Source organism: Biomphalaria glabrata, chromosome 7, assembly GCF_947242115.1.
Source record: "Biomphalaria glabrata chromosome 7, xgBioGlab47.1, whole genome shotgun sequence".
Classification (NCBI taxonomy): Eukaryota; Metazoa; Mollusca; class Gastropoda; family Planorbidae; genus Biomphalaria; species Biomphalaria glabrata.
In genome coordinates, this window is record NC_074717.1 from 12,397,576 (window position 1) to 12,412,964 (window position 15,389).

General features: G+C 34.6%; 1 protein-coding gene across 1 annotated transcript in view; it reads right to left on the reverse strand.

Annotated features, from left to right (window-relative positions):
• Nucleotides 1-3,790: 3,790 nt before the first annotated feature.
• LOC106052763 (probable G-protein coupled receptor 139) overlaps nt 3,791-15,389 on the reverse strand; it is a 130,266-nt gene continuing 118,667 nt past the window's right edge. The window contains exon 4 of the mRNA XM_056036634.1: nt 3,791-6,005. Coding sequence (XP_055892609.1) covers nt 5,559-6,005 — 447 coding nt within the window. The 3' untranslated portion in view covers nt 3,791-5,558. The remainder of the gene's footprint in view (nt 6,006-15,389) is intronic.

Genomic DNA, 15,389 nt, shown 5'->3' on the forward strand with positions numbered 1-15,389 from the left:
TAGACTTGAATTGCTACTTGGCTCGCGTATCTATTGTTATTCGATACGCATGTATTCTTAAGAGGTTATATCTGAGGGCAAAAACTTCTATATTATTAATTATTATTATTTTTTTATATCATTCTTATATTTAAAGCAGAAACTCAGTTAAATCGTCAATTCTGCATTTCTTTTTTATTTAAGAAAAAAGGCAAATATCTACTTCAAATAAATACCATCCTCAAATGAAAAAAAAAAAATAAAAAAATTATTTTCAATTATTTTTAATATAAGATAAATTAGACAACGTTGTTTTGTTGTTGTTGTTGTTGTTTTGAGTGACAGACGTCCGTCGTGAGACATGAAGTGATCTATTGATTAGCTTTGTTCAAATAAATTAGAACAGTTTGATTTAATTACCACCTTAAAGCATTGAATCAAGTCATTAAAATAAAAACAGAAATATATAAACTTTTGTTTCAGGTTGTTTTGACTTCTCTGGTGGTGGTGTTGTTTTCAAAAAAAGATTCAGACCAAAAATAAACTAAACTTGAAAAACAAAAAGTCAAAACATGAAGAAAAAAAAACAGACTAAATTTGAGAAATAAGCCAAAACTTTAAAAATTAGCCAAAACTTGAAAGATATGACAAAACTTGAAAAATATGACAAAACTTGAGAAATATGACAAAACTTGAAAAATATGACAAAACTTGAGAAATATGACAAAACTTGAAAAATAAGCCAAACTTGAAAAAAAAAAAGGTCAAAACATGAAAAAAAAAAAAGAAAAAAACAGACTAAATTTGAGAAATAAGCTAAAACTTAAAAAATTAGCCAAAATTTGAAAGATATGACAAAACTTGAAAAATATAACAAAACTTTAGAACTATTTCAAAACTTGAAAAATATTACAAAAATTGAAAAAAAAAATCGAAAGCTGAAAATATTAATCTAAATTTGAGAAATAAGCTACAAACTATCTACATTTCTGTAGGGCTTAGAAAACAATAAATCTCGAAAGTCTACATAGAACATAATGAATGGTTCTTTTCTACCGGCGCCTTTCATGTACTGTTATAAGTCAACATGAGCCCGGCACATTTCTTACTGTGTCTTTTTCATGAAACCTAACATTATCTCTGTAATGTGTGACTAAGTGACAAATACCATTTGGCTACCTATCATTCGGCTCAAAGACACCAAAGGAAACATTCCCCCCCAAATACCCCCACCCGACCCAGTGGTCTAGAGAAGAGATTGGACCAAAGCGCTCTGAATATGATATGGTAGATATGCTACAAAAAAGTGATTTTAAAACACAAGAAAATTATTACAAAAACTTTTTTTTAGATAACATCCAGATACTAATATAAAGGGGTGGGGGTGAATATATTGCTCTTAACTCTTTCTCTCCGTTATTATTTACCACATTCTAGTGGAATTAACGCTGGTATCGTCAGTTAGGAGAGAAAGAGTTAATAACTAATGAATGTTAGATTTAAACAAAAAATAATTTTTCTCGCCCCATTATTCGTCCCTCCCCTGAGATAAGAACTTTGCTTCAGAACGTAAACGATACTAAGCCAAGAACTATTCCAAATAATATATGTGAGTATATTATGTACTTGAAGTCTTCATCTACTGCTAGTAGCCGTGTCCATAGAAACTGTTAAGGCTAAATTATTTCTCCTTATTATTTGCTGACTATGTGCATGTACAACGCACCGAAACTAATCAATGCTTACTAACGATCCTTTTGCTTTTTTTTTTCTTTGTTCCGTTTTTCTAAAGGAATCTTTAAGTTACATTTTTAAAAAAATATAGTTTGACCTCTTCGTCTATGCCAACCACGCAATTATATCGAAAGCAGGTGAAGAAATGTTGAAAGTGTGTGGACAAAAATCTGGCCAGAATGTGATGATGCAATAAAGTGAAACAAAACTTGTGTGTTACAGAAAAACAGCTTACAGTAGCAGACAATCCTGATCGCGACAGGTTAACACTAGTGGACAGAGTCAAGTGGCCAGATAAATGTAGATTTGATAGGCGGACAAAGTCCTCTGCCCTCCCTTCCGCGCCTAAAAAAAGATAAGCTGTCTGTTTCCATGCGGGCGTTATCCATTCGTCGTTGACAAGGCTCCAGCACTTGTTCCAGACACTTGTCTTGGCCAGGGGTCAGTTGACCCCAATTTACACCTTCTTGTTGTTGATGTCACAAGCATTTAGGAACCAAAGTGGTTTAAAGGCGGACTGGTGTGTGTGTGTGTCTGTGTGTGTCTGTAAGGGAAGGAGGCGTGACACAACTTAGACAAACTGGATGCTAGTAGATCTGACAAATATATAGGTCAGGACGTCCCGCGTAAACAGGAAATACGTCATTTCGGCTCCATTTTATCTACTCTTTTTTTTTTCCTCGCCTAGAACTATCAGTTACTTTCACAATATCTTGCTCACAGCTCAAACACATACACGCACCTTCTAAATGTAAACATTTGCTACTACTAAACACACACACACACACCGCTCACGTTATTTAATGATATGTAGCTGAACTTTAACTCCATTTACTTCTATCTCTTATGCATTCTTCTTGTTAATAAGAGCTAAATACTCGACATCTATGTATTGTTAATCTCGTTGAAAGTCGGTTTGAGTATCTGCAAAAAACTTCCGCTTACTTATAAGATAAGATAAGATAAGATAATTTTTATTGATCCAATCAAATGAAAATTTAGTTTGACTACAATTGACAACCTCAGCGTAACTACTATAACAATAATATTATAGATGCAAATACGAACAACCTTCACACACGAAACACATGCACACTCACAATCAGCGCTTTATGATTTTGACTTCTATGAACTTCTCGATGACGACAGATGATCTTGTAACACTCTGACCGACAGTGGGATGAAGGAGTTTTTAAATCTTTCTGTTTTAGTCCTAATAGAAAGGAGATGACCACTTCGTTCATATCTTATGTAACAGTGGTTTAATGGGTGCAGGTAGTCTTTCAGAATCGTGAGTGATTTGGACAGGCATCTTTAATGGAAAAGCTCTTCAAGAGATGGTAGCTGTGTTCGAGTGATATACGATGCTTTTTTAATTCGTCTATTTAGTCTAAGTCTTTGTGCCAGTGAAGTATTACCATACCAGCAGGTGATGGCAAAGTGGCTTATACTTGGATACTTCCGGACACTCGCATGGGGTAGGCGTCTTCACAGATTTAAACAAACGGTAAGTCTGTTGTATGTTTGTTTTTTTAATACTATCACTTTTTTCTCCTCCCCCTCCCGGCCAGTTCATCAATCAATAGTTTTAATACTATTTCCTTGCAGTTTGACTGTTAAGAAAAAAAAAAAGAAAAGAAAAATTAATTAAATAATGCAGAATATCTGAATGAAAAGGGAAATTTAAAAAAAATAAGACTGAGTAAATTGGTCCAGCAGACGATAAGATGTCACAGTCTCTATGCAGTCTGTGAGATGAACGAATAAGAGAATGTACTTATATGATCAATGTTTTCTATCAGCCTACATTTAACTATGCCTTATTTCGAAGATAAGGGGTATTAGTATTTTGGATGCAAATCAAAATGTCTATTCAAACGTACACATTGGCACATTACCTTGTAAATATAACCACAGATTTTTTTTATAACAGCTAATTGCAAGATAGACCGTTAAAAAAAACGGTGTCTATGAGAATATTTCATTCATGTGACTGTTTTAAATACAAATGTAAACATTATGCTATATATATATATATATATATATATATATATATATATATATATATATTGACAGACAGACAGCAGACAGACAGACAACAATTAAGTGGAAAATGTTAAATATCGCCATCAGGGTGAAATAATTCTCAGAGATGAAATATTTGTTTTTCCTATCTAATGCTAAGATCACATCATCGCGTAGCTGATATGTAATTCAAGCTCGTATCAACCAATTTTATTACTGTTGATAAATATTATCATCGAATATATATATATATATCATACTTCAGAAGTACAAAGAAAATTGTCATATTGAAAATGTACAATGAAAGTAACAAATTGTACACGTTTTAAGCGTCTTATTATGATCGTTTTAAACGGAACATTATAATATGAACATTAAGATATGCAAATTGTAATATGAACATTTTTATAATAATAACAACAATATAAGCATTCTACATAAACATTATAATATGAACATTAGTAATCGCTGATGATTGGACAATGAACATTTCTCGTTCTGTTCATCTGTCTCTTAAATAAATAAATCACTAAACATAATAAGTTCATAGAATGAAATAGAGGCACAATAAAGAATTGGTCAAACAAATGTCTCAAGATGTTTATTCATATGTTTCTTAACATCGAACGATGTCTTCAATACAGCTCTATAGATACTGTTCCATTCTATCAACTACTGAATGAAATAAAAACAGGTTAAAACCAAAGGTTATAAAAAGTAAAACTGAATTTCTATGCTACAAAAGATTGTCAAGTAACCATTGAATGAATTATTCTATTCCTCCAGATAAGTACAGTGGCTAAGTTTAAATAGAAAAAAACAAACAAAAAACTTATTAGGGTACTTAACATATTATCATACTGAAGGGCTCTGATTAGAGATCAATAATCATAGAGGGCCCAAACACTGACCTGCAACGTTGCAATCAGTGGGCAATGAATACCAATACCTCATTTCCACAACACAGGTCTGTACGACGCGGGTCTGGAGTCTGAGCTATGTGTGGAGTAACAACTCTCAAATATATTAACGCAGACTTTATCCTAAGACTTTGAAAACATTTCTCACATGAAGAAATCTCATATTGAAAGAATCATTTTTGATATAAAAAAAAACTTCTTAATATTCAGTGTTTATAAATATTTATTTCAAAGGGTTTTAATTTCCTTATCTGGACATAAACACTTCAAGAAAGAGCTATACACACCTGTCAAACTCTGTGTTGACCTGGAAGTTATGGAAGGACTCATGTTTTTAACTCTGCCATTTCTGTCTATAAGACGAAACGTTACAATCTATCAGTACAGTAGTCTATCGTTAGTCTTATCTTATAATGTATAGAAGTTCATTAAAAAAGAAGATAATTAAGTTCTATATGTATCCGTGTGTTAATCTAGCCGTGATTGTTAATTAGAGACTTAAAGGCTGCTAAGTCATTGCTCAATGTTATTGAAATGAGTTAGCATCTAGGAGACTAAGTTTAAAATAGTTTCTCAGAAAAATATAGAAATAAAAATCAATAAGATCACTTGAGATTTTAATATGACTATAGGTATGTATTGGCTTAATGTCCAATGAAACGCAACAATTGTGTGTGAATCTTTGGAGTATATTTAGCAAATGAAGGAGTCTAAATAGGTTTTTGGGGTCAGGGAACCTCCGGACAGTTTGTCAATTTCTCTTCCTATTGGTTACACCCGGCTCTCCAGGAGAATGCTGTGGCATATAATCAGGTCAGGGTCTGATACATCATTCATAACAATTTTGTCCACATCTGAGCATTCGTCCTTTTCGCCGATGTCCGGGGGCTCCCTTAACCGTCAGACTTCACTCTCTTGGCTTTCTTTCGAGGACCCGGCCACACCGGAACGCCGCCGGGAGCAGAAAAGATGCTGGCTATGGTCCATAGTGGGCTGCGTGCGCTGCCGGATCTTAGCGCAGAAGCAGCGGACAACCACCGTCCTGAATTTGCGCCCCGTGGCGCAGTAGAGGAGGAAGTTACACGAGTGGTTGAGGTACATCAGCATAGTGGCCAGCGTGTCGAACAGCATCCCCCTGGACATAAGGAGACTGTTTTCTGAGTCCTTGTTGAACCAGATGGAGATGATCTTGGCAAGGTTGTTGGGCAGTGTGGTCAGCAGAAAGGTGAAAGAGATGGTCAGCAACATCACGGTGATTCTCACGTTGCCGGACTCACAGGATGAGGACGTACTTCGGGCGGAGCGACCTTGAACTAATTTCGCCCTGGAATTATTGGCTTGGCAGATCTGTCAAATAAAAATAAAATGATATAAATCTGTGACCTTATTTCTAGCTCCACTGGAGTTTTAAATTTACAAAAGCTGTTCATTTAGCTGATTATTAAGCTCTAATTGGTGCGTGAGAAAGAGAAAGAGAGAGAGTGTGTGTAAGGGTATGCATGAGTGTATGTAAAAGTGTGTGTCTTATAACGTATTTTAGTGTATGTGTGTGTGTTTGTGATTTTGTGGATATGTGTGGGAATGTGTGTGTAAATTTGTGTATATGGTGAATGTGTGGGCATTCGGTGTGGATGTGTGAGAGTGTTAGTTTGCGTTAGTACGAAGACCAACAAGTGAACTGTTCTATGGAGAAAGAAAAAAAAAGACAAGGTTACAAAGACAGTTTGTGTGGAAACACAAACTTAAAATCGGCCCCCGAAGTGGTCCACCCACGCAGGCAGTTAAAAAAGAAAGGCGGGTTTCAATATTTTTAGAAAGAATATCAGGATGAAATTCTATCAAAGACAAATGACAGAGAAGAATGGAAAAAGAAAGTTGACAGATCTTGTGTGGTGCCCCAACGGTCCAGCAGATCAAAGGATAGAAGGTGAATCTAGGTGTGAACCTAGCCTAACTGATGTCATATAATTGTTTTGTAATGGACAATCTCTTATTCAAAGCGTCAAGAAAAAAAACAACATTTTCATAAAACAAATCCTTAGTTCAGTGTTTCGTTAGCTGTACGGCAACCTCCCAGTACACTCGATAATATGAAAAACAACTTATTTATTGTTATTCTAAATTATGTTCCACTTATATGCATATTAAATATATTTTTTCTCTTTAAAAAAGTAAACATTTTATTGAGCAGATGTTTTAGTTAGTATGACAGAACTTGTTTAACTTTAAAATAAATACTATAAATAAATTATTATTTGACAAAAAATCTAAAACCTTTTGCATAAATATATTACAAATCTGGTAAATGGTTATATCCCTTAATAAATAGCCTCCCGTGTTTGTTACTATTAATAGTTGTAAAAATGGTGTATTTTTATGAAAAAAAAATGCTTCCATAGTTGATTTAAAAAAATTAAATATTTCGCTTTCAGAAAAAAAAAAGCAACCATTGCATCAGAAATTTGAATGGTCTAAAACAGGGATTCTCAACCTGTGGGTCGCGACCCCTTTGGAGGTCGAATAACCATTTACCAGGGGTCGCCTAAGACCATCTGAAGATTGGGTGGTGGGATTGGGAATTTTTTATCAAACCTTTTTTTTTCTTATGTGTTGTAACATTTTTGTACCATAGTGGATATAGACTGTATATATACTATATACATGTGTAAATATTGTAGCGACGGGGCATTAATCAAATAGCATTATTATAATATAACTTTCGAAACGATCGTCAAGTTTCAATAAAAAATAAACAAATAAAAATTGGCGCTGACAAATATAAATACATACCCACAGGAGGACGATATAGAGGGCACTTTTAGTGAATGTAAATTTGATAGTAGACATGTTGTTTTTTTGTTCTTCTTTGTGTTTGTTTGTTTTATAATTGTCATTCAAAACTAGATGTTACAGACCACATCTTTGTCGTTGCGAAATACATTTTTCAACAAATAAATTTACTGTCCATCAACGCATCATTGCGGGATCAAACATTTCTTTGGTGAAGATCTAATCAGGTCGGGTAGAAAATTCAATTAATTATACGCCATCGTATCATAGTCAGTGGAAATAAATTCATTACGTAACAAATCATTAACATGGATTACAAACAAAAGAAAGTTAATAAAAGAAAAGAGAATGACGATTTTGTTTTGGAGGCATAGTTTAAGCAGAGACCCCGATGCAACATTTGTAATGAAATTCTCTCTGCCGTATGTATTGAGGTCGAACAAACGTCCGAACTTTGCTGATTACGACATACAGTAGCCTAGTTTAGTTTAGCCTCAGATGGCAAGTACCATAATTGAAACATGAATCTTCTTGTTTGGTGTCTCTCAGAATTGCCACATCACTACCAAGCAGTTATTGTCAGTGGCCAAAGACATGATTGGAGCCAAATTTATTAATAAATTTAGTGTAATTTGCATACCTAATGACACTATTTACAGGAGATTAGTTGACATGTCTTCTGATATTTTTACAAAATGTAGCATCCAGCTTGATGAATCCACAGGCGTTGTGGATTGTTCACAATTACTAGTTCAGGTATACTTAAGATATATACACAATGGCGATTGTAAAGATTAGTTTCAATGCAAACCTCTATAAACGACCTCTACAGATGTAATTGACAAAGTTGGTTAAATTTGAAAAAGTAAAAGACTTCTTGGAAAAATAATTGTGGCATCTGAACAGATGGTGCTCTAAGTATGCTTGGATGTTGGTCTGGAGGTTCAATGTTTGCTACAGAATGAGTCACCATAAGAATCCATCCTAATTCACTGTATGATTCATCGACATATATATTAGCAACGGCAATAGCAATGCATCTAAATATTTCTCTTCAATGTCAGTTACAAAATTCTGGATCAATTGTTTGCAGTCATTCTGTTCTAGATGAGATTTTTTACTAGACTTTCTTTTCCATTTCCAGCATTTAATGTGTATGAAACATATTTTTCTATTTCCAACAATGAATGTGTATGAAACATATTTTTCTATTTCCAACATTTAATGTGTATGAAACATATTTTTCTATTTCCAACAATGAATGTGTATGAAACATATTTTTTCTGCCTGTTAGTTATCAAGTCTAATTACAGAAATAAACTTGATGCAGAAAATGTGATTTCCTAATCTAGTGAAATAAAAACGAGCTCAACTTTCGCACTAACTTTGGCGTGTTTGGTATTACTGTGGCCACGTTTTCCATGTTAAGTAATACTTTAAAATTGAAAATTATGCAAGTTACGTGAATATTATAACTCGCAATAGAAAAATCAATAAATGAAAGTCATAAAATATAATTTTTCAAAAATGTAATCACAAATGTACACTAAATATATACGATACGTTTCTAACAATGAAATTAACATCATAGATATTAGTTAAATACATTTTGATAACCATTTTATAACATTAGCTAAATCACATTGACCTAGACCTATGACAATTTTTTGTTATGGTTGGGGGTCGCCTCCTAGTGAAAAGTTGTGTTAGGGAGTCGTGGAGCTAAAAAGGTTGAGAACCGCTGGTCTAAAATATCATGATTTCGTATTTTAAATACCTTTTCTAGATTAAGAGATCTAAACGGGGCGGACGGACGGACAGACAGGCCACACAAAACTAATAGTGTTTATTCCCCTTTTCGGGGCCGCTAACTATAGAGGAAAGGAAAAAAAAAAAGAACACAGTTGACCTATGACCTCTCAGGTCAGTGAAACGAAAACAGAAATGACCTATGACCTCTCAGGTCAGTAAAAGAAGACAATACTAAGTCAATATTATTACATGCTTTCGTGCTTTCTATTTATAAGCTATCTTGAGAAGACGCCGTCCTGTAGTAAGTTTGGACTAGGATGTTATTATCTTCAAATCTGAAGGAACTTTCGAAACATGTAAAAAAGTAAACAAAATGTCTTGTGTGTTATTTCATATATGTATAAATATATTTATTTATTTATTTTACAAAAGTAATAACATCACTAGACTATACTATTTTTATAGAGAAGGAATAATGATTCAAATATGATGTACTAAAAAACACATTTGGATCAGGACACGACTCCAGGACATCAGTGTTAATAGGTCCTAAATTCAGCAAACTTTATTATTTCGATATATGCAAAACACCTTTTTCAAAATATAGTCTAGTGCAAACTTAATATATGTAATATCTATCATCCAAAGTTTTTAGGACTTCAGTTTATATATGTATATAATACGATAGTATATCATATGTCTTATACATTGTCCTTCATCCCTTCTCTCCCAAAAGCTCGTTCTTCTTCTTCTCTCTCTCTCTTTCTCTCTCTTTCTATCTCTTTCTCTCTCACTCTCTCTCTCTCTCTCTCTCTCATTGTCTTTGAGTAGACAATAGGCCTTCTGTGTAGATACTGGGCTTTTATTGTAGAACAAAGACCAGTCACCAAGCTTATAGAACCATTACAAGATTAGAGTTTATGCCGTGGGCATAACTGGGGGGGGGGGGTAGGTAGTTTCGGGTTCAACCCCCACCGGCCGAAATGAAATCTCTAGGTGTCGTTCTAATAACTGTACGAAGAATCTATTCTAAGGTGACGTCAGAGAAACATGAAGGGACGGATGTTATGTAAATTACTTATATATATATATATACACGAAAAAATTACTGGCTACGCCCATGATTTATTTTATGCTACAGCCTTTTAACCACAATGAGACTGTCTTGCAATCATTCCTGACTGAGTAGCTTCAAGATTGAGCGGTTGTAGCGACACTTAAAAGCAGAGAATGCAACTGTCTCCCTGTTCCTTACGATTCAATGCACATCTTTGAAGTCTTACAGTAGTGGCATTAACACTATTGGGAAATGTGATATTTGAAACAAGTATGACGCAGACTTCAAACAATGGTAGAGAAGTCTGTTCGGTTAGTTCAAACACAAGGGACCGTTTTAAAGTCCAATCAGTTGATCTCTTAAAGTTCCATTATGGTCCCATCTGGGAGCAGAGGTGAGAAAAAAAAATCAGTTCTTTGGACGATCGATAATTGAAAGGATTTAATAGATAAGACTAAGACTTAGACTGCTTTATTGATCCTTATGGACATTTGTTGTGATTACAAGGACTCTTTTCTCATATAATGACAACACAGCAGAAACATTTACATAAATAGAACAGATACAACATAAAGAGTCATAGGAGTACCGGACCGGGGGGGGGGGGAGTTGGGGTTCAAAACCCCCCCCCCCCCGAAATGAAGTCGGAGTTAAGTGACTGATTTTTTGCTTTGATTTTGTTTATTTTAGGTGAGATTTTAATACTAAACCATCACTTGCCCTAGTGCAGCCAAGGGGGGTTAGCAGTTACATCCCCCTCTTCTATACTACAAAACAAAACCAAAAAAACAAACCGACAATGTCCAAATTCCAGAATAGCTAAGGAAGATTTTGATTTTAAAACCCCCTCCGAAATTAACGATAAACCCCTCTTCAATATACGACTATCCATTCATTCGTCACCAGGTTCTATGAGTGTAGCCAAAAATGGTTTTGTGTTTGAAACCACCTCCAGCGGGGTTTGCAGCTAAAAAATACTCTTCAATATAAAAAAAAGCAAATTACACACTTAAAATTCTATGAGCTTAGCCAAGCCAAGGGGGGTTTTGAGTTTACCCCCCCCCCCCACTTCAGAGGGCTTTTTACAAGTTTAAAACCCTTCCAGATGGTTTTGAGTTTAAAATCCCCATATAGAGAGTTTTGAGGTTGAAAACGTGTTTCCTCAATATTATTCTAAAGTAAACTACAGTCACCGAATTTTATGGACGTAGCTAAGGATTTTTTTAAATTTGTTTAAAAAAAAAACTCCAGAGTTTAGAAACAGTCACCGAATTCCAAGAGCGTGGCCAATAGAGGTTACAAATTTCTACCAGTGTCTGGGCTTCATTAATAAAGTGAAAAAGACTAAAAAGACTAAATGTGGCTCTACAAAGATGGCTAAGACGGATTTTATGAGTCAGTTATAGAGATCTGGTTTCAATCAAGGAAATCCAAGCCGAACTGTGAGTCGACCCATTTGTAAGGTTGTAACAGAGCATGGCATAAGGTTTGTGGGATATGTTCTTCGATAAAATAAATTACGCATAATAAAAGTTGCGATGACGTGGAGGCCATTACGAGGAAAGCGCCAACAGGGACATCCTAGTACAACTTGGCGCCACACTTTCATGGACATCTTCAGAGCAGGTGGGAAGAGGCTTCAGATATTGCCAGGAACAGAATTTTTGTGGAATCAGCTTGCAGACCAATGCGACGAACGGAGTGTCTAAATAAATAATAATAGAAGATTAGGTTTTTGAAATTAATACTTTTTATAGCAGGGTAATGCACTGTAGATACCTTAGATTATGCATTTTGTTTGTTTTCAATACCGAGAATAGTGCTTGGCGGCGGGACTCCGCCCCGAACACCGCTGGGAGGGATCAAAGCGCTCTTCCCAACCAGACTCCTTTTGCTGGCATGGTCAGGGAGTCTACAATTTTTCCACTAACTCCAGGAAGAACCTACTCAATAAACGTCTTCCGAAAGAATGATGGGTCAGAATGTAATAAAGATTAATTATGTACACAAACAAACACACATACGAGAGAGAGAGAGAGAGAGAGTAAATGCAGAGATTTTATACGTTTCAATTAAACACACTCTTTATTGTATTTATTTTGCTCACTAAGTTACAATAAATTATAATCCATCTTGCAAAAGTCTCAAAACAATGCTAACCAAATTTACAACTATTAAGTTGGAACATAAATCCTTAGGTTTGAAGATATTTTATTGGACTAGAATAAACTAGTGTAGCTTAGATTAAATTTTTAAGCGGGCACGAGTAACTCATGTGCCCTGGATTATAATAAATGTTCATCATAAGAAAGATCAAGCCGAGAGGGAAGGGGTTTAGATGGACCCCCTACGAAGTGAAATCCGTCTGTCTGTCTCTCTCTCTTTCCCTCTCTCATATATTTATTATTTATATCTGAGTGTGCAAATGAACTCTCTTCCACTCTGGAAAATAAAGTCATTATGGCTACGTCCTTAATTTAACGTCACATATTTAATTCATACAAATATGTTTTATTAATATTGTCGCAAAGTCGTGATTAGGTTCTTCGTTGAAATCAACGTATAACATTGTATGAGTAGTGCTTATATGGATAGAGTCAGTTCAATATATAAATCATTTTACACACATTTAGATAACCGTAAACATGTGTATTTCGTACGTCAATTTTGAAGATGTTTAAATATAGTTTACAAGTCCAAACTATAAAGCAGAAAGTAAGGCGTATGTATGTATGTATGTATGTATGTATGTATGTATGTATGTATGTATGTATGTATGTATGTATGTATGTTACGTATAGAAATCAAAACAGTTTGATCAATCTTAATAAAACTTGGTATAAATGTTCCTTATGTACTAACTGGAACCGTGACGTATGAAAAGTATTACTATTTCATGGATCTAGACCATGTTTACATGAGAGAAAGATCGAAAGGATCTAGATCTAGTTTTAAGAACTACAATTTGCACAGATAGTTTTTTACTTTAACACATGAAAATACAACATATAGTGTATTGGATTCATTATTTAATAAAATTAACCTTCAATTTTGTGTTTCAAAAGCATTTTTACATAAATTCGTTCCATATATCTGCGAATTTAGACGTCCTGACGTACTTTGTAATGCCATTTATTTAACACAGCGGTTAAACCCGATTTAGTTGTACCTTCTTTCGTTTTACCTTCTTTCGTTTTTAATAGATATGGATGTATCGGCGTAACCGGTAAACCCATTTTTGCAAAACTACTTTTATTTTCCTGGCGAAAGAAAAAAACTTGAATAGAACATTAGCTAAGTTTGACATAGAGATAAATCCAATCCACTAGATTAGTAATACACAAACTAAGACCTGTAGGCCGCGGGCAATGTCCGGCTAGTTCTTTATAAAATATAAATAATTAAATGAGTACACCATCTTTTTATGATCTACTAAAAATGTAACTGTTTTTTTATAAGTAATTGTTCAGAAATATTAAAGACGTACTACTAGATCACTCCCAAAACAACGAATAAAGTTTTATTCAATAGCCATATGGCATCTACATTAGGGGTGCACCGGATAGTACTTTTTGATATCCGACACCGGATATGACCGGATAGTAAAATTTGATATTCGGCCGGGGCCGGAGCCGGAGCCGGATACCTAAGTGTCTTGTAAATATCTTGTATTGCTGAACATTTTACGAAACTGTTAAATAACATACCTATATTGGTTGTTTTTTTTTTCCTTTTATATACCTTATTGTTTTAAACTCTGTTACTGATTGATTTATTCAAACTTAACAGTATTTCTAAAAATCTGTATAGCATGAGTGTGTCTGTGTGTATGTACGATGCCACCAACTATAAAGGATGTGTGTAGGAAGGTCAATGTAAATAATGTTAGTATATATTTAACTAGTTACTAATGTAAATCTCATAAGTAAAGTGCAATCTGCCTTGTATAGTGGTCGGTTGTGTGTGTTCATGAATTTCAGACCATCAACTTGGTCAGATATACCTAATAAGCCTACACATGTAGCCCTAGTGTAGTGTGTATAGTTGTTTGTGTTAACCATCAAGCATTGTTTTTTCCTTGAGCATACGCACGCAATAGAGTTGGGTGTCAGTCAAAAAAGATAACACATTGACATGGTCAGTCAAGCATATAGATAAATTATACCCGTCCACTAGTTAGAGGTCAAGAGTTGTTGTTTTTTTTTTTACGCTTCATCATATTGTTTCTTTGTTTGCTAGATCTAACTGCGGTATTATTATTCAATTTATTTTATGCGATTTTAAAATGTACTGTAAGGTTTTCCGTTATTTATTAAGTCAAAAGAATTCAACAATGAAATTAGCTTTCTTTCTAAAGGTTTTAATACAAGGCAAAAAAATACACACACGCAAACATGCACATTTTTGTTTTATTTTATTGTGCAAAGAACGTACGTAAGAAACATTAAATGCAAAGAACGTATGTTAGAAACATCTTCCTTAATTATTACTTATTAATTATTTTATTCGTGGTTTCAGTAACTGTTACAAAAGGGAACGATAGTAAGCTGGCTTAAAAATGGCCAATGTCTATCAATAAATTGGGTGTGAAGGACCAAAGAAATAAAATAAAGAGTAGGGGGTGTTTAGCTCTCCATTTAAAGATAGCCCTGGTCGTATCTTCTACAAAATAATTAGTTACTGGCTTACTGGGCTATATAATCTCGAGGTTTGTGTTCTGTGTAGCTAAAGGTCACTCGTTTAGATGCGTTTGATCTTTAGTCCAGCTTACTAATTGAGATTTATGTTCAAGTAACTCGGCACACTTGAAAAGGTGTGGCCTCTAGCCCAACCACGTGATTAAGATTTTTCTCCAAATAAGCAAACTCTTTGTCCGGATACCCGTGTAGATGTTTGGCTTGTAGTCCAGTCCAGCCCCCCCCCCCCCCCCAATTAAGATTAACTACTAAGTAAACAAACATAGTTCCCTCGTGTGACCTCTAGAGAGTGCTTACGTCCATCGTATCTGACTTGGGGTCACCTGTCAATCAATGAACTCATTGTGATGAACGAAACAACTAAAAGGGGGAGGGAGTTGTTCATCTGGAAATATACCTAGTTACCTTAGAGGTGTGGCTCTTGTAGTCCAGCCC